Raw genomic sequence first — 19,664 nt, 5'->3', positions numbered from 1 at the left:
TTCTAGACTACATAATTTTAATGATTGTAGTCTTTCCCAGTAGTCAAGGTCCTTAACTTCTTCTATTCTAGCTGTAAAGTACACTCTCTATTTGTGCAATATCCTTTTGATAGTGTGGGTACCATATCATATTGTAATATTCAAGTGGACTGCAAACATGTGTTTTATAAAGCATAATCATGTGTTCAGCTTTTCTTGTTTTGAAGTGCTGTAACAACATTCCCAATTTTGCTTTACATTTTGCCAATAGAATTGCTATTTGATCATTGCATAACATGTTCCTATTCATCATCACACCAAGGTCTTTAACTGCTTCCTTATTTGTGATTGTCTCATCATTAAATCCCCTATATGCATATAGCTTTCCTTCTCTGTCTCCATAATTTATTGATTCAAATTTATCAGAGTTAAATACCATCCTTTACCTCTGCCCAATCATATACTTTGTTAAGGTCTCTTTGTAGTGCGTTCCTATCTTCATCACAAGTAATTTCTCTACTTATTCTTGTGTCATCGGCGAAACTACTCACTACCGAGTCCTTAACATTACTGTCTATGTCTGCAATCATAATAACAAACAGTATTGCAGCTAACACCGTACCTTGTGGCACACCGGATATTACCTGAGCTTCATCCGATTTCTCATCGTTTGCAATAACTATCTTTTCTGTTGAGTAAAAATTCTTTTAACCATCTTCCTACTTTATCTACGATATTGTGTTTTCTAATTTTTTTCGCTAACATATTATAGTCTACCTTGTCAAAAGATTTTGCAAAGTCAAGATAAACCACATCTGTTTCATTTCCGCTTTTCATATTTTTGAATATGTTCTCACAGTGGACTAACAGTTGGGTTTGTGTACTTTTTCCGGGTACGAAACCATGTTGTCCTTTATTAAACAAATTATTTTTTATTAAATGTTTCATAATATTTTTCTTCATTACCCTTTCATACACTTTTATAATATGTGATGTTAGACTCCCAGGCCTATAATTACTTGCCTCGAGTCTTGATCCACTTTTGAAAGTAGGGGTAATATATGCCAATTTGTGCTCATCATAAATCTTGCCTGTATCTACACTTTGTCTTAATAATATTGCAAGTGGCTTTGCGATAGAATGAACTACTTTCTTTAACATAATAGCAGGAACACAATCAGGACCTGCAGCAGCTCCATTTTTAATTTCATTAATAGCCTGCACAATATCAGCTTCATTAATATCTATGTCAGCTAAATATTCACTATTTTCGTCCCTTACTTCTGTATCATTATCTTCATTATCAATTCTAGGGGTGAATTCTCTCTTATATTGTTCTGCCAATATGTTGCATATTTCCTTTTTTTCATTTGTTAATCTCCCTTCAATTCTTAGAGGACCTATTTCTATTCTTCTTTTATTCATCTTTTTTGCGTACGAGTATAATAGTTTGGGGTTTTGCTTGATATTTACTAGGGTTTTTTCTTCCAAGACCTGTTTTTCATTTTCTTTTGATTGTATAATCTTTTGTTTTGCATTTTCTATCTTACTTTTTAGTTCTATAACTTTCCATGCATTTTTTTCTTTTGCAAGACCTTTTTTCCAATTTCTGCTTTTCTGGAACAAGATCCTTCTGTCTCTTGGTATGCATGACTGATGTTTACTTCTCTTCTTCAGTATATATTTTTCCACTATTTTCTCTAATATTTTATATAGTATCTCCGTGTTTACTCTTATGTCATCACTTACGAAAATGTTATCCCAATCTTTGTTTAATTCTTCATTTATTTCTGACCATTTTATATTTTTACTGTAGAAGTTGTATTTTCCATATCCTTCTCACTTTTTCATTTCTTGCTTATCTCTGTTTTCACTTGCTTTAGAATGGACTGTTAATTCTATGACATTATGGTCTGAAATACTCGCATTATAAACTATTATTTCTTTAACATAATTCACCTCATTCACAAATATTAGGTCTAAAGTATTTTCCTTTCTTGTTGGCAGGTGATTTATTTGTTAAATGTTGTATTCTAGTAGCATACCTAATAGCTTTTTGAATTGCCTCTTATCTTCTGCACTACTATTACTCTTTTTTATATGTATAAATACAACCACAATCTCCTATTCATTCTTTCCAGTCTACGAAAGGGAAGTTAAAGTCTCCAGATAAGAGAATGGTCCAGTCCTTGTGATTTCTACATATTTCATCCAATTTTTCTATTATTATGTCAAACTCTTTAGTATTAGGGGGTCTATATATTACTATGTTCATTAATTTTTCAGATTCAAATTCTACCGCTATTAGTTCACATTCTGAGTTTTTATATTTCTCATATATTTTTCCTTGTTTTTTGTCTTTCCCATATATTGTGGTTCCCCCTTGATTCCTTTTTTTTCTATCTGATCTATAAGTTTGGAACCCTTTTATTTGATCATCATTCCCAGTCTCTTGGGAATACCAGGTTTCACTTATATTCATTATATCTATTTTCTTTTCAATTTGGGTTAGTTCTTCTAAGTACTCTATTTTTCTTTTTGAGTTACTCGTAACTAAACCCTGAGCATTCATCACTATGATGGTTTGTGTGTTTTCTCCTTCATTTAATATGGGTAATAATAAGGATTTTCCCATGTCTCTTTCCTGTTCTGGAATATTGTTCTTTTCTTCATTTCCAGAAATTCTGACATTAAAAAATCCAACTTTTCCATAATATTTTATCTTCCTTCAGCATAATTATTCATTTTGTGTCTGAATCTGCAATTTTCTCCGTATCTGCAATATCCTCTAGCATCATAAATACAATTCTTATCTCTTGAGTTGATGGCTTGGTTTTTTCTTTCACCTGATATTCTTTGTTCCTCTCTCTATTTGTTTCTTCCTTATTTTGGATTTTAAATTTGATTGATTATTTATTTGATTTTGATTTTGATTCATGGCTACAGGGTGCATATATTTACATTTTTTGTCGAACTTACATCCTTTTCCTTCTTTTAGGTTTTTGCATATTTTTGGATGTAGATCTCTGCAATCATCCTCGTAGCCGTCTAGGTATGCACATTTACCATATATTTCATAGTTGTGACATACTTTAGGATGTTTGTAGTATCATCTTTCTCTGAATCTGCAATTGCCTCTTTTCAAAAGGTTGCAGACTTTGCCTTTCTTGTCTATTTTTTCCTCTTTCCCATCAGGAGTACTTTACTGGTAACGATGCGGAAGAGATGCTACTTTGTCCTGTTAGAGTGCTACGGCACTATCTGAAGAGAACTTGCCATCTCAGGCCTGAGTGTCAATGCCTCTTTGTTAGCTCTGGGGTAATCAAGAAAGAAGTGTCCAAGAACACTATTTCTTTCTGGCTTCATGAGGTGATCAGGAAAGCCTACAACTCCAAAAGTTGTTTTGACATCGGTACCTTTCGTCCAAGAGCCCACGAAGTTAGAGGTATTGGTCCTACCCTTTTGGTAACCGTATGAAAGGAGAGCAAATGAGAGTGTGACTGGCTTCTCTTCCTTCTCCCTTACTTTGGGCAGAGAGTGTCAGGCATCACATGCTGGAGAGGGCGATAGATGCAGGTAAGCTTTGTGACCAAGCTCCATTCTTTTCCTTTCATTAGGGATCGAAGCATATATCCGTCCCTTCCGTAACAAGGGTGGAAGCGGACAGCAGTAAGAGACAAACCCAGTACTATATATTTGGTGTCTTACTTCTGACTATAAGTTCTTGTTTGCTATTCATAAGAGGTTATGCATGCCTCCTTATGAATTGGTCCAGAGGTCTGCCCATTGGTCTTGCAATAATCTCACTCCAATCATTTGGACAGAAGCAAGGCTCCCCCCCTTGCTCTTACGACCAGGGAGGGAACCTTGGTTGGGCGAACACCATTCTGTTCACTAAACTCAGATTCCTCCCACCAATCAGTGAGTCTTCCTCATGTAAAGGACCGATGGTTTGTATAACTTGTAGGAACAAATAACAATTTTTGAAAGTAAATTGTATTTTTCCTAACTATACAAACCTGAGGTCCTTTACATTTATGCCCACCTCATGCCACCCCTCAATCTGTTCCAGAGCCTAAAGCAAAGTGGAATGTTTATGTCCAGTCAGGCAGGACTCCGGACTATCGGACAAGCAGTTACTGCCTAACTACCTTATTATGGGATTTTGACGAAGGAAAAATTTATTACTGGGGGAAGACCTGTGTTGCCCGGTGAAATGTTCCTGTAGCACACATTTCTTGGTATAAATAGTTGCTAAATATACCAGAGAAAAAAGCCATATGGAATGCTGGAGTTACTACCTCCAGCTCGCTCACTCCTATAGGGTGTCGGTATAGCACAAGGGCGAGTGGAAGCCACTACCACAGATACTTTGCCAATTAGAAGTCTCCTCTCAAAATCCCTCTCTAGAGAGGTGCCATTACAACGTCTACCTTCTGCTTGCTACTACTACTACCTCTGCCCAAAACCTTCATTCCTGGAATATGCACCCAAGCTTGGGCCAGCTAAAGGGCGGGGGACAAGGAGAAGAGAGGAATGGGTTCACCGAGCGACACAGGTCTTCCCCCAGAAATAGATTTTTCCTTCATCAAAATCCCTTTTCTGAGTTCAACCTGTGTCGGCCGGTGAAATAGTATTAGAGAATTGGCCATACAAGCTTGGTAAACCACAAAATTTTATAAATATATAAGGAAAATAAAAATTTTCTTAAAATTATGTTTTCATAACCAATGTAAGAATAGCAAGTTACAAATGGTAAAAAGTACCAAATATGACCAAATCCATACTATCCTGGGAAAAACAACAGGTAATGAACACAAAAAACAAATAACTATGAACATGTACATGTCCAGAAGTGGGTTGATGAGCAATCCAGACCGGAACATAAGGCAGAAAGGCAGGGATTACAAGCGAGGCAGGTAGGTGAGAGTGAGTATCAAAAGAAAAAATAATAGCAAAATAATAGAATACAAATATAGAGTTACAAAACTAGGCCATATCAGGGGAGACTAAGCTCCCTGCAGCCACTGCCGAACATTTAAGGGCCTCTAAATTCTTCAGATAGTGGCGTTTAAATACTGTCGGGGATTTCCAACCCGTATATTTTTTAAGATCCTCGAAGTTCATATTATGAAAATAATTTACTGAGGTAGCCACTGCCCGGATATCATGGATATGTTTAATAAAATAAAGAATTTGTTGTCTGATTCCCTTCAAGGAAATGGTTCCACCTTTTTCTCTAATAAAAAGAGGACCTGAAGACCTTTCAGAAGTTCTGCCCAGATAAGATTTTAATGTAACGATAGGACATAATGATGGGTCCTGTGGGAGAGGTACAGTCTTCCATGGAGACCACCTGTTTTGTGGGTCTTCATTCTTTGCTAGGAATTTCCGATTTGGGAAGAGCAGAACTTCTCCTGATGGGTGGAAATCAATATGATTAGGTTCTCTAGAGAGAGCCGACAGTTCAGATATTCTGGCGCCTGAGGCCAGACTCATTAAAAATAATGTTTTCCTGAGAAGGGTTATATATGAGCATGATTCATTATCAGTATCTGAAGCCAACCTGAGTACATCGTTTAAAAACCAGGAGACCGTGTGAGGACGGCCACCAGTCTCAGACAAGCACATGTTCGAGGGATGGACGAGAAGTACGAATCTGTCAAATCAATATTAAAGCCAAACTGAAATATCTTCCTCAAGGCAGATTTAGTCGTAGTAATGGTACTAGCGGCTAGGCCTTTTTCGAATAGAGTTCTAAAAAATGAAATCGCCAGATTCGTAGTCATCTTCTGGACATCTGATGATTTTAGAAAGATGGCTAACTTCCTTACTGCTGAATCATACTGCCCGAGTGTTGATTCTCTTTTTGTCTGACTCCACAAACAGGATGTTTAGTGGGTCAATACTAGCATCCTTCTGTGCCGCAAACTTCATGAAGTCCATAAAGTTAGGGCACTCAGAATTCTTGAGGAAGCTGACACAGTCCGAGTTTGTACTAGGGCATTCAGAATTCATGAGGAAGCTGACACAGTCTGAGTTTGTACTATTTGAGTCAGTTTTGGGTTGGGAATCCGTCTGGGACGGAGATTCAACTCTATTAGAAGAGGAAACCAATTGCTCTTCGGCCAGTTGGGTGCTACCAATGCTACCTGTCATCTGAAAGATCTGAGTTTGTGCAGAACTTTCATCAAGAGGTTTATTGGCGGAAATATGTAAATCTTCTGCCAATTGTTCCAGTCTATGGACATCGCATCTGGGGCGGGAGCTAGAGGATCCAGATTGGGAGCCACATAACACGGAAGTATGTGAGTGGACTCCGTGGCGAACAGGTTTACCTGAAGGCCTGGGATTTGTTGGAAAATCCAATGGAATGATTTTGTGTCCAAGGACCACTCTGACTCCAGCAGAGTTGTTCTGGATAGTGAGTCTGCAATGACATTCCGTACTCCTGCCAGGTGAGTAGCTGACAGGTGCCAATGATTTTTCATTGCCAACGAAAATATCGCAATCATTACATGATTTATTTTGCTCGACTTGGAGCCCCCTCTGTTTATGCAATGAACTATCACTGCGCTGTCCGAGACTAGTCTTATATGAATGTTCCTGACTGGAGCTAGTCGTTTCAGGGTCAGAAAAATGGCCATTGCCTCTAGGACGTTGATGTGGAACTGGCGGAATGTTTTTGACCACATTCCTTGAACCTTCTTGTACTGGGAGTAGCCCCCCCAATCGCTCAGAGAGGCGTCCGTGTGGACTATCAGAGACGGCGGGGGAAATTGTAGTGGTACTGATTTGGAGAGACTCCGGACTTCCGTCCATGGACGGAGTTTTTTCTTTAATATCAGCGGAATCAAGGAGATTTTGTCTCTGAACTTGTTGTTGGCTCTTTTCTGCCAAACCCGATTGATATCCTTCAGTCTGGCTTTCAACAGAACATCTGTTATTGAGGCAAACTGAAGCGAACCTAAAATTCTCTCTTGGGTACGACAAGAAGCCCGTTTGTTCTTGAGGAATTGTCTCGTAGCTTTCGCTATCTCTCTGTACTTCTTTGGCGGGAGAGATAGTTTGTGTGTGGTTAGGTCCCATTGAATTCCCAACCATTGAAAGCGAGATGCCGGAATGAGACGGGACTTTTCCTTGTTTATCTGGAAACCCAGGTATTCTAGGAATTCTATTACTTTGGCTGTTGCCTTGCGACATTCCTCCTCGTTGGTTGCCCAAATAAGCCAGTCGTTGAGGTAAGCTACTAACATTACCCCCTGAGCTCTTAGTTCTTGAACTACTCTCTCTCCTAGTTTGGTGAATATTCTGGGCGCTATGTTGAGGCCGAATGGCATGACTCTGAACGAGTAAGCTTGTTTTCATAGTTTGAAGCCTAGGTATGGAGAGAAGTTTCTTGCTATCGGTACATGATAGTAAGCGTCTGTAAGATCGATAGAGGTGGTAATGACCCACGGGGAAGTAAGGTCCGCACCTGCGAGACGGTCAGCATGCGGAACATGTCGCATTGAATGTATGAGTTGAGACGGGACAGGTCCAGAATCACTCTTCATTTGTCCGAGTCCTTCTTTGGTACACTGAACAGCCGTCCTTGAAATTTCAGGTGACTTGACTTTCTTTACTGCCTTCTTTTGGAGAAGGTCTTTGGCATAGTCTAGAAGGTCTGTCGTTGGAATCTGGTGAAAACTGACTGGTGGAGGAGGCCCTTTCTTCCATTTCCACCCCAGACCTTTCAAAACAATACTGTGGGCCCACGGACTGAAGGTCCAATGGTCCCGGGAGAGGTACAGTCTCCCGCCCACCTGCAGCATCTCATTGACTGGTTGAGATCTTACTTCCCCTGCCTCCTCTGAAGCCTCTGCCTCTAGAGCCACCTCTCTGTCGGAAGGCACCTCTGGCTCTGCTACTCCTTGCGTGCCTGTTAAAGCCTGAAATGCCCCTTGTGATTCAAAGGAGGCGTTGAAAGCTGGGGAAGTTACAAGGGCGGCCGAACTCGAAGGCTGTTGAGTCGGTTGACTCTGCAGCAGAACAAACTGTTGTTGTGGCTGCGCCTAAGATGTCGAAGGCTTGTTGATCTGGGAGACAGGGACTGCTTGTACTACTGTCTGAGACTGAGAGGTCTGGAAGGGCTGAAACTCCCTAGGCCTCTTCCTACCTTTGGATTGTGGTCCGGGGGTCTCGAACTTCCTTTTGAAGGGAAGTCCCCAACGGACACAAAGGTTCTGGTTAGCTCTAGCTGCCTCGCTGAGGACACTGTTAACCATGTCCTCAGGAAAGAGGTTGGCACCCCAGATCGACGCCTTTATGAGCCTGTTCGGCTCATGCCTGATGGAAGCAGTAGCAAAGACATGCTTCCTTCAGGCTCGTCTAGCCACTATAAAATCATACAGGTTCGATTGGAAGGCCTGTAATAGCAACTTTGTCAGGAGCCGGAATAAAGGCTCAGCTGCAAAGACCGTAGCCGTCAACTCTGCAGTGGTGACGAGTTAATTGACCTGCGCAGCCTGCACCTTGCTTCTAATTCCGCCTTGACCATGGGGTCCAGAATTCTAGGCAAACGTTCACTGAATTGTGTGGAGGCACACTGGGTTGAGTTTGCCCACCGTGAACGTTGCCGGAGCGCCAACCCAACACTCTAGGTCTCCGGGAAAGAGCAAAGAGGTAGCCTCTGTCTCTTTTAGCTGAGGCATAGGTTTTTCCTCCTTTCCGGCTTGCAGTGTCAATTCTGCAATCTTTGATGTGCAAGGAGTCGGAACGTCATCTGGCGCTACAAACATGGTATAGCAACCTTTGTGGGGTGTCAACTTGGTGTTGACACACTCCCATTCCGTGAGGGTGTGGACCCATGCCAACTGAGCCTGATCCCTAGGGTAGATAACAGTCTCTTTCAGGACCTTGTCTACCCTGACCAACACTTCCTCAGCTAGTCTAGCGTAGCCCGGGAAGGGGAATTGTAGGCCCAGTGGGAAGAACTCATAGTCTTCCACGAGTCGGGTTCTGCAACCTTCAATTGTAAGCTTGCCCTCTGAAAACGGGGCATGCAGAGCCAACCGCCACGGATTGCTATTCTCGAACGGCGGAAGCTTGGCGCGTCCGGCACCGCAAAGGACTGCGGTGTGTTTCTGGAGTGGAGGAATCCGGTCACCAATTCCTCTTGGGCCTGTAACCTCTGGGTCAGAGACATGATGGACTGACCCGATGTCTATAGACCTGAGGAGAGTTGAGTGGAGATCGATTCGAGTCTCTAGTCCACTACTTCGCTCATCTTCTGCATGAGAAGATTAGTGAAAGCCTCTTGGTCGAAGCCAGACTCCGCCGGTCTGGCTTTGTAAGACTTAGCTCTCGACCCCTTGGGTGGGGGAGTAGCTTTAGCCGAGGAAGTCAAAGGCTTGGGAGCCGATAACGACCTGGCGGAGTCTGCCGGAGAAGGCTTGGCTGGTTTACCCGCCTTCGGCAGGGACTTCGTCTTCAAGGTTTTACCTTGGGGATTACCGAGCCCGACCTATTCCAAATGGAAGTGGATTTCACAGGGAAGCCCTGAAAGGAAGGAGAGGAAGGAGTGGGACTGAAAGGAAGACTAGTCCCACGACTACCTGCCTCACTTACCTCCCTACCTACATCCTGTTCCTCGGTGGCCATAGGCTCTCGGTGCAGGCTGATGGCCGCCACCTCCTCTGTCACAACATCACACAAAGCCCTCTTAGTCCTCCGGGGGGGCTTGAGTCTCCTGGCGGATACGCTCAATGATGGGAGCCGCTACTCCTGCCGGTACTGCTGCCGAAACTGGGGCATTGGGGTAGAGGAGGGCGCACAACTCCTCCAACAGCACGTAGGGTTGGCCGGCTCCCACGTTTCTACCAAACCCCCCTACCCAGACCTTAAGGGCCGACATCGAGGAGGTCTTGAGCACCAGATCAACCTGTAAGAAATAACCAAATTAGGTTCCCCAGTGTCAGGGAATTTTCCCAAACTAAATGTGTAACATAAAATTCAGAATAACAATGAGGCGAGTATGCTACCTACCGACTCATCTGTGACGATCCTAACTAGGTCGTAACACACTGTGCAGGCTTCCGGGTGCCAGACCATGTGTCCCTCCAAGAGGATGGCACAGTTGGCATGAGACCGGCAGACCTCATGCCCATACGGCTGTACAGGACGGCCAGACAACCCGTCTCCTGGCATCGGACCATCTGTAAGTTGGAAAGATAAATGAGTATCGTCAGATAATGCTGTCGGAGTTAATTCCAGCGGTATGAGTACACTTCAACTAGATACTTAACCAGCTAAAGGCAATATCGAGTATAATCTTCAACTTACTTGTTATTAATAAAGCTTTGGATGTCTCCGCCTGCTCCGGAATCCATACTTGGGTATCGTCAAAGCTATAACCAGCGGAGAGGGCCTGATACGAGCAGAACAGGGAAATAAGGCTAAACCTAAGCCTGAGTCTGATCGCACCGGGGTAGAGTAGCGAAACCTAACCAATTGTAGGCGCATTCTCTGAGCCCAGTTTCGCCCCCACCGAAGTGGGGAGCAGCGATAACATAGTAAATGGAAAACAGAGCGGCGGGAGCAACGGTACATAGAACTCCGGTGTATACCTTCTGGCGCATGTGATGATAGACCACACTTTGCCGGAATAAATACAGGCCCGGAGACATACCAACAGAGGCTGCATAAAAATTTTCTTAACATTAATCTCTGAATGTCTCTGCCTACTCCAGAATCCATAATCTCGTTATCACAATAGCTAAAACTGGCGGGGTTGGGCTGATACGAGCAGAACAGGGAAAATAGGTAAAACCTAGGCCTGAGTCTGATCGCACCGTAGAAGAGAAGCAGTTCCAAGTCAATTAGAAACGCAGCTCTAAGCTCAGTTCCGCCCCCACTGGAGTGGGGAAGCAGCGATAACATAGAGGAGTACGGAAAACAGAGCGGCGGAACTGTGGTACGTACAATCCGGCATATAGCCTACTGGCGGGTGTGATGGTAGATCCCACCTCGCCAGGAAACACAAAGGCCCAGAGACATACCAGTAGAGATTACATAATCTACTAATCACCCAATCTCCTCCGACTAATCCCCTGGACCAAGCTCTACACTCTAGCTTTTGTTCATCAGTAGGATTACTTGGGCAGCGAGCTAACTAGGCAGCGCCGGAACGAGTCTGGGACGGGGGGTAGTGTCTGGAGGAGAGTGGATGAATCGTGATCGCCTAGCCACAGCAACCAATCAGTGAAAACCACCTCTCGGGAGCCATAAACTAGCCTACCACTAAAGGGGGCAGAAGACGGTAGGCCAACTGACACACTAAAGGGGGCAATGGCCCAGGCTACACTCAACAAAGACAATTCATAAATTAATTGATGAGGAATTACTGGAAGAATTGCAAAAAAGGTTGGGGGGGAAGGGGGGGGGAGAGGAATGCACCCAGCTAAGATCCCAGTGTAACCCTCTGAGATTGGTACAGATCCGGTCAGGTAGGCTAGTATGGCCCCAAAAAGGACGTCATGAAGAGGACGGATAGAACCTAACTCAACCCTCCAAAATCGAATCTTCCGATCTGGTCAGGTACGATAGGTCTAGACCCTACAAGCATGACAAGAGAGAGAGAGACTGTCCTGGACCACCCTCCAAGCAAACATATCTGCCTGGTCGGGTGGCAGTAAAAGGAGCCACAAGGGTGGAGGGATATACAAGCCCGCCTGGCCTACCCTCCAAAACCTAGCCTAGGTCTGGTCGGATAGGCCAGGGAAGGACGTCGCGAAGAACTTCCAACTCATCAAAAGTAATACAATTATTTGAGTAGTTTATCACAAAAGTGCATATAATCAAGTGCATTACTGACCATAATCGTAAACTACACTAGAAATATACATGCATGAATACCGCGAAAGAAAGAGGAATTTTTCTCTCCAACAATAACTGGCGTACTGTTAGGCTAGCCTAGAATGCCAAAAAACACAATACTCGCGCATAACATATGAAGCATATAACCGTACGCACGAAGGGGAACCAACACGCTCCTGAGGGGCTGAGGATAACAAAAAAGTTCCCCCAAAAGGCTAATAACGTAAGATAATCGTAAAAAAGAAGGCCTCAGAAAACGTCAGGAGCGAGATGGGCCCTATAATAGGCTAATAACGTAAGGATAAAACCCGTAAAAATAAGGCTCTAGAAATCGACAGGAGCGAGAATAATGAAAAAGAATACGAAAACAGTAGCCTAAATAGTGAAGTGCTAAACGGTGGACAAAATACATCACGAAATAAAAACTGAAATAATCACGCACGCCGCCAGTCCTGCACCCAAAATGGCGGAACGAAAGAGCGTCATACCCGGCTCATAAGGACAAAAGGACTTAAATTAAGGGCCAAAATTGGATGCATCGTGCCCCAACGAGATTCAAAAACGATAAATGGAATACTCAACTTAGATGAAGATGCTTGGAGCTCTTGAGAAGACATGCTTCGCCAAAAAAAACTTCCTGGGAACAGCAAAAAACGGAACATGCGGACACGAGAAGTGCTATTTCAGGAATGAAGGTTTTGGGCAGAGGCAGTAGTAGTAGCGAGCGGAAGGAAGACGTGGTAACGACACCTCTCTAGAGAGGGATTTTGAGAGGAGACTTCTAATTGGCAAAGTATCTGTGGTAGTGGCTTCCACTCGCCCTTGTGCTATACCGACACCCTACAGGGGTGAGCGAGCTTGGGGTAGTAACTCCAGCATTCCATATGGCTTTTTTTCTCGGGTATATTTAGCATCTATTTAGACCTAGAAATATGTGCTACAGGAACATTTCACCGGCCGACACAGGTCGAACCCAGAAATAGAATCTTATGACAGAGTTCCAGCCTATGCTGAAAGTAATTCCTTATGTAAAGGACCTCAGGTTTGTATAGTTAGGAAAAATACAATTTACTTTCAAAAACTGGGATATTCCATTCTATTCTCTGATTTAGGTTGTCTGGGCAGATAGGCTGTGCTGTTAGGCTTTCAATTACATTTTATATTTATTTCAGATTTCCTTGTGCTGTCAATTACATTTTATATTTATTTCAGATTTCCTTGTGCTGTCAATTACATTTTATATTTATTTCAGATTTCCTCGTGCTGGTATGGCTAATGCAGAATCAACGTTAAGACTTTTAGAAGTAGAGATAGGCCCTGCTGAAGAATTACGTGTAACCACTAGGCATCTTCGTCATGATTTAAAACAATTAGCTCCATGGTACGAGTATTTAGTTCGTGTTGGTTGGACTCCAGATGGTAAACAGTAAGTATTGTTGTTCAGTTTTTTGTTGGAAGTTATCAAAGTTTCCTTATGTATCACTTGTCTTGTGAAAAGATCATTTATGTCTTTATGGAAAGAATTTGCTTTTTGAAATATTTAGTATTAAATCCAGACTATGGGATGTTTAATGTTACTTTAACTGTTATTAGGAAGGAAGTCAGTTATGACCTAACCAAAACAATTTATCCGTTTTATTTTTTATTTTTTACTCTAACACTGTGTGTGTGTGTGTGTGTGTGTGTGTACACACAGGTATGCAGGGCTTAACATCCATTCAAACAACAACCATCTGTTGCTAATGTCCATGGTCTTAAGAATTATAACCACACATATGTAAAATCTTCTGCATGACATGTAATGTTTCAGTAACTCATTCACTTATTACAAGTTCACAGTCCCTTATCCAAAACTGTTTGGGCAAGTGGCATTCAATTTTTGGATTACAGTAGTGCCTCAGGATATGAAATTTAATCCATTCCAAAGCGCCCTTCATAACCTGATTTTTCGTATCTCGAACTACGTTTTATGTAAATTGCCTAATTCGTTCCAAGCCCTACAAAAACACCACAGTAAATTTTATAATAAAGCTAAATTGACCAATAAACAATGAAATACAACAATTTGGACCATTCAATACCTAACATAACCTTTATTGTAGTATGTACCTGTAAATAAAGTGTATTAGTGTACATGGTTCAAGAAATACTGTACGTACCTTTTGAGTGAGGCAATTTCCGAAAGTGGTGACAGAGGAGGAGGACAAATGGCACATGAACTCTAAACTTTACGGAACACATTAACAAATGGCAGAAAACATTGACACTTCTTCATTATCTCCGTCTTGGTTCTCCATAGAAAGCATCCTCTTCTTTCCATGAAACTTCAGCAACATTCTTGGGACCCATGGCTAATGATGTAAGTAATTAAATTCACACACAACACGATAAAGTAACTTACAGTAGAAGAAAGCGAAATCACTAACACGAATTTACGTTAACAAATGAAATATATGTGAACTAACGAATTCCAGTGTTTACGATAACGCTGCCACAAAAAATGGTCAAGGAACGCCTTTACATAGAGGCATGATGTGACAGATGCTGATCAATAGGAGAGCAGGATCTTATGGCAGTGACTAGCATCAGGAACCAATGGGAGAGTGGGAGGATGGTGGCGAGTCTACTCAGTTGGCGGTGTGCGAATTTTAAAATTGTTCTCGGCTGTCCGGGAGAATCTCAGACTTTACCCTCTCACAACCTGAATTATTTTTGTATACAGAAGCAAAAATATATTTATCTTTCCTTTTGTAACTTGGATTTTTCGTAAGTAGGGACCTTCGTATGTCGAGGTTCCACTGTATTTTAGGTTTTGGAACTGAAGGTTGTACCTAAATATAGAAGCATATATCAGTTCCAACAGTAACATTCTGTAAAGCAGAAAAATGCACAGCATAAAAAAGAACCATAAGCCTCTGTGCTTGGCATTTGGCCTAATATTCTATGTTTATTTTGTAACATTTCTATTGTTTATTACTTTAGCAGTTGAGTTGTTTTAGAGATACTGCCCCCCCCCCCCCCGCCCCCCCCCCCCCCCCCATGTATGCTACAAGTATGCGAAGCCAAAATGGGGAAGCGGAGTGTTTGTGTGGGAAAAACACAGAAGTGAATTGCGTATATGTAAGGATGCATTTAACCTCCCTTGCTCTAGGTCACCAGGTTCTTTTGAGGATGGAGTTATGGAGGAGTGATAATGGTAGTTGTTCATCCACAAACAAACCTTCAGTCTATAATTTCTAGTGCCTAGCTAGATCCAATTAAATCGCAGATGAAAGCAAGGAATCTTGCGAGATCTGGTAATGCGTGCATATATCAGGTGAAGAGTGGTCAAGGACCACACACCCACGCCACAGAGCCAGTCTTTTCTTAACCACCTGGATGAGACTTGTGGTTGACCTCACTTGGCCTTTACCCAGTTCATTGTCTGTTTCCACTTGTGTTTCTGTGCGTGTGTGTGTGTGCTTTTATAATGGCTTTTTCTGCTCCTTCTCGGCCTCATCAACATGTGTGCCTTGAACTCCAGGTTTTCCATGTTCTCGTTTTTTGGTGTCATCAGCAACGGACCCTCGCATCATTTGTAGTAGGTGCCATTTTAACGTTTGTACAATAACAAATCCCTGCACGGAATGTCGTACACAGCCTAGAGAGCAGTAGAAGTCATTTTATAGTAAGAGGGAGCATCGTAGTTTCTACTTTTCCTTTGTGGGAGGGTTTTTCTTCTCCTCTTCCCGGTGCTTTGTCTGCTGCCGCTGTCACACCTTATGCTTGTGTTGTACTCTTGTCCCCTTCCTTTTCTTCCATCGATTCGTCGTTAGAAGTATCAGGAGGCTCTCAAGCTGATTTATGTAATGTTGCCCCCTCTTCCTCAGGAGTTAATTTGATTCCTGAGAGGGAGGAGGCTTTTTCATCAGTTTCTTTAATTTCTTATTCGGAGGAGTCCAAAATGGCGGGGGTCTGGGGGATGCTTGGACTACAGGGTTCCACCCTCCTTGGAGGGTTTGCGGGCGCACTTCTTCGATACTCGCTACCCCCCTCCTCACGCTGTCCAGGCCCTCCCTCCTCCTCTTGGCCTCATCTTCGTTGGTAGCCGAGGTCAGCCACATTGTATTTCTCCACCAGTGACGATTGCCGCTTCTTCCACTAGTGACATCACGGGGACAGCCATTTTGTATCCCTCCGCCAGTGGCGTCTGCTTCCCGTTCAGATCGAGGGGAAACCGTGACGTCATCGCCACTTATGACTTCACTTCCATGCACTGCCTAGCTCGTCTGTGTCATCATTGTTTGCTGCCGTGACGTCATCTCTGCCATCCAGTTTGCTGTGTCTCCCTTGGATGTCGTCAGCCCCTTCTCCTGCTGATCTGTCCGAGGCTTTATGCCTGGCGGTTCTTATGAGATTGGACTCTTTTAGAAGATAGGTTTGCTGCCATGTCGGCTGGGAGACTGGAATCAGCGCATGTTGTGTCACCCCCACCTCCTGCGAAGAGATTGTGTAAGGAGCCAAGTGCTGTTTTCCTCTCCTTCTCCCCCATTTCCGCCATGTCGGCATATCAAGCGTTGGAAGGCTAAGGACTTTGCCCTTTCTTTGTCTGCAAGTGAGGAGCAGCATGCCATCTGCGAGTGTTGGTGTTACTGAGAGTGTTACTTTTATCTCAAGGTGCCTGTCAAGAGGTCGAAGGTTGTGAACGTGGAATTAGTGCAGCAGGAATGATTGCCTGCCCCTCTCCCTGGTACTTCCAAAGGTTCGACTCCGAAGGATTTTCATTCTATTTCGAATGTTTTTGACTCCTCACCTACACACGTTCCTCACCTCACAAGAACTTGTCCGCCCCGCACGTGCTAGTACACGGCCATGTTCGAGAGTCATCTGTCGGGAGAGTGCATAGTGATGTCTCTAGTGTTGTGGTTGGTTCGTCGCAGGAGTTGGCGCCTGGATCCAGCCCATACAGGTTAGTTGGTGTTTCGGGCTGTTTGGCTGCTGGTTATTCTGTTAATTTACAAGAGGAAGGCACTTTAGATAAGCCTGCACATCTTTCTTGTCATTGGTCTCCGTTGCCGGAGCAGGAGGAGGGAGACACGCAAGAGTTTTTGTCTTCCTTTACAGAAGTTGTTGATCTCATTGTTGGGTTCAACAATTTGGAGAGTAGGACTCAGGCTCGGGCGTCTTTCACTCCTTCCTGCTTGGAAGCCTTGCTGTGAGCTACGCAGGATCCCAAGTCATCGTTTCAACTTCCCTTATTAGGCATGTCCACCCTTGTCGGGGCATGTTTAGTCAGTCCGACATAAGGTTAATGCCTCTGTTTCAGATTGGGACGTATCGCTTCGCTCTAGGGGCTCAGCCAAGTAGCTTCCTCTGCCTCTCACAAGGCATAGGAAGTACTATGGTACAAACTCTGCATACTTGATGTCACATTATCTTAACCCGGGCACCATTCGTCTGAAGCTGGGATTGACTTTGGAGCAGTTGAGGTCAGTGGCTCTGTCCTTGTCTCTGCAGGATGCCTCAGCTTTGGAGTCGACGGCGGCCTCCATGTTGCAGACTGTTTCTTGGCTGGACTTCTGGTCAGCGGTCATTGCCAAGATAGCTTCTGACAGGTCTCCAGAGGGGTTGGTGATTGCTTCCTCTTTTGCCAGTTCGTTGCAGCCTGGAGGCAAGGTGTTCTCGTATCTTGCTCACCTCAGTGTTAATTTATTGGTTAACCTTCTCCTGATTAGAAGAGACGCAGCTTTATCCAGGATGGAGATATCTGTTGACCTCTGAGTCCTTGCCGGCATTGAGGAATGGGGATCTTTTGGAATCACAAATTCGGTTCCCTTGGACCGAGCTGGAGGATGCAATAGACCGGTGCCGGCTGACACCAAGGACAGATTAGTGCACCAGGCTGTGTCTAAGTCAGTCTCTCGTCCTTGGAGAAGTTCGGGTTCCTCCTCCTCCCCCTGCCCAGCAGCAGTCACGAAGGTTGTCGCCTGGCAGGCCGTCAGAGGACCAATGTCCCTTTTGCTCCCGTTCCTTTAAGCTGAGAAGGGGCCCCAGGGGCAGAGGTAAAGGGTGTTGTCGGTAGGTTAGACGCCTCTCCCTCTTCTGTGCCACGGGTGGAGGGTGCCTGGCAGGCCATTGGTCCAAGTGGCAGAGTTATGGGGCAGAGGAGTGGGTAATAGATGTCCTTTGGGTGGGGTATCTACTGCCTTTTGACTTCTCTCCTCCCACTCTCGGACAAGCCACTGCTCAGGAGGGTGTATCCTCCAGATTCTCTGAAGTTCTTGGCTCTCCGGGAGGAAGTACAGAAGATGCTGGACAAGGATGCGATAGAGGAAGTGGTGCGTCCATCTCCGGGGTTTTACAGTCACATCTTGGTGCCCAAGGCGTTGGGAGGTTGGAGGCCTGTGATCGACTTATCCACCTTGAATCACTTCAGGAAGACGAGGTTCAAGATGGAAACCCTGCGTTCAGTGTTAGCAGCTGTGAGGGAAGACGACTTCATGCTGTTGATAGATTTGAGGGACACACTTCCAGATCCCTATTCATCCAACATCCAGGAAGTTCCTTCGCTTCTCTCTCAGAGACAAGGTCTTAGAGTTCAAAGTCCTGTGCTTCAGGCTGACCATAGCCCTTCAAGTGTTCACAAGGGTCTTCTCTCTCTTCTCAAATTGGGCCCATGCTCAGGGAATCCATTTGCTGAGGTACATTGATAATTGGTTGGTCCTGGCAGGTTCCAGGGAGAAGCTGCTGCAGGACAGAAATCGTCTGCTTCAATTTTGTCTAGAACTGGGCATTGTGGTCAACCAAGAGAAGTCAAACCTCGTACCCAGTCAAAGGATTCTCTACCTGTCGGATCAGAGGTTGAAGTTGCAAGTGGTGGCGCGCGACTGTCGGAACCACATCAGTCAGCTCATCAGTGGTGGGTTCTTCTGGAAATTTTGTCTTCCCTGGAGAAGCTGGTCCCTCTTGGGCGTCTTCATCTTCGGTCTCTACAATGGAGGCTGAGGGAATTCTGGTCTCCGGCAAGGGACTCACCCCTGTTAAAGATTCCTCTGTCTCTGGAAGTGAGAGAAGACCTTTGTTGGTGGTTGGACGACCAAAATCTCTTGAAGGATTTTCCTCTGCATTCTCTCCCTCCGGACTGCTTCTGTTTTCAGACGCCTCCCTCCCAGGCGGCCTCATTACCTCGGGCATTTCGAGTTTGGAGGACAAACAGCAGCATATCAACAGCTTGGAGTTAAAGGCAGCCTTTCTGGGTCTGAAGGAGTGTATGGAGAAAGTAGAGGGTCATTCTATCATACTCATGTCAGACAACACCACGGTGGTCACTTATGTGAACAAACAGTGAGGCCTGGTTTCACGTCAACTTCACGCCTTGACCTTTGAGGGTCACCAGTGGGCAGTCAGCAATTCAGTCGAGCTCTCAGCCAGGTATATCGCAGGCAAATGGAATGTGGTCGCAGACAAACTCAGTTATCAGGATCAGATCCTAGGCACAGAGTGGTCCCTTCATCAGGTAGTAGCAGACAAGCTCTCCCAGGTTTGGTGGAGACCCATGCTGGACCTAAGCGATCCGGTTCAACAGGAAACTTGAGATATTCTGTTCAGTGGTTCTAGATCCTCTGGCGTTAGCAGAGGACGCGTTCCAACATTCATGGGACAACCTGGAGGTGTATGCCTTCCCTCCATTTTGTTTGCACATAGCAGACTTTTTGACCTTCCTTAGAGGTGAGAAACGTTTGTCTGTTTCTGCCATTAAAGGCTACAGGGCGGCCCTGAGTTTAGTGTTACGATGTTTTCTTGGTTCTGAGAAGTTTCACTGAGGGTCCATATGAACCTTAGCGTCGTTC

At 44.3% G+C, this 19,664-nt stretch overlaps 1 protein-coding gene across 1 annotated transcript in view; it reads left to right on the top strand.

The window, feature by feature from the left end:
• The window catches only part of LOC135219325 (dipeptidyl peptidase 8-like), a 257,424-nt gene that overhangs the window by 89,668 nt on the left and 148,092 nt on the right, over positions 1-19,664 (top strand). The window contains exon 7 of the mRNA XM_064255989.1: positions 13,088-13,261. Within this exon, the coding sequence (XP_064112059.1) occupies positions 13,088-13,261 (174 nt within the window). The remainder of the gene's footprint in view (positions 1-13,087; positions 13,262-19,664) is intronic.

The sequence above is a fragment of the Macrobrachium nipponense genome, chromosome 1, assembly GCF_015104395.2.
Source record: "Macrobrachium nipponense isolate FS-2020 chromosome 1, ASM1510439v2, whole genome shotgun sequence".
In the NCBI taxonomy this organism is placed as follows: domain Eukaryota; kingdom Metazoa; phylum Arthropoda; class Malacostraca; order Decapoda; family Palaemonidae; genus Macrobrachium; species Macrobrachium nipponense.
Note: the sequence above shows the minus strand (reverse complement) of the source record. Positions and strands in the feature narration are given on the sequence as shown.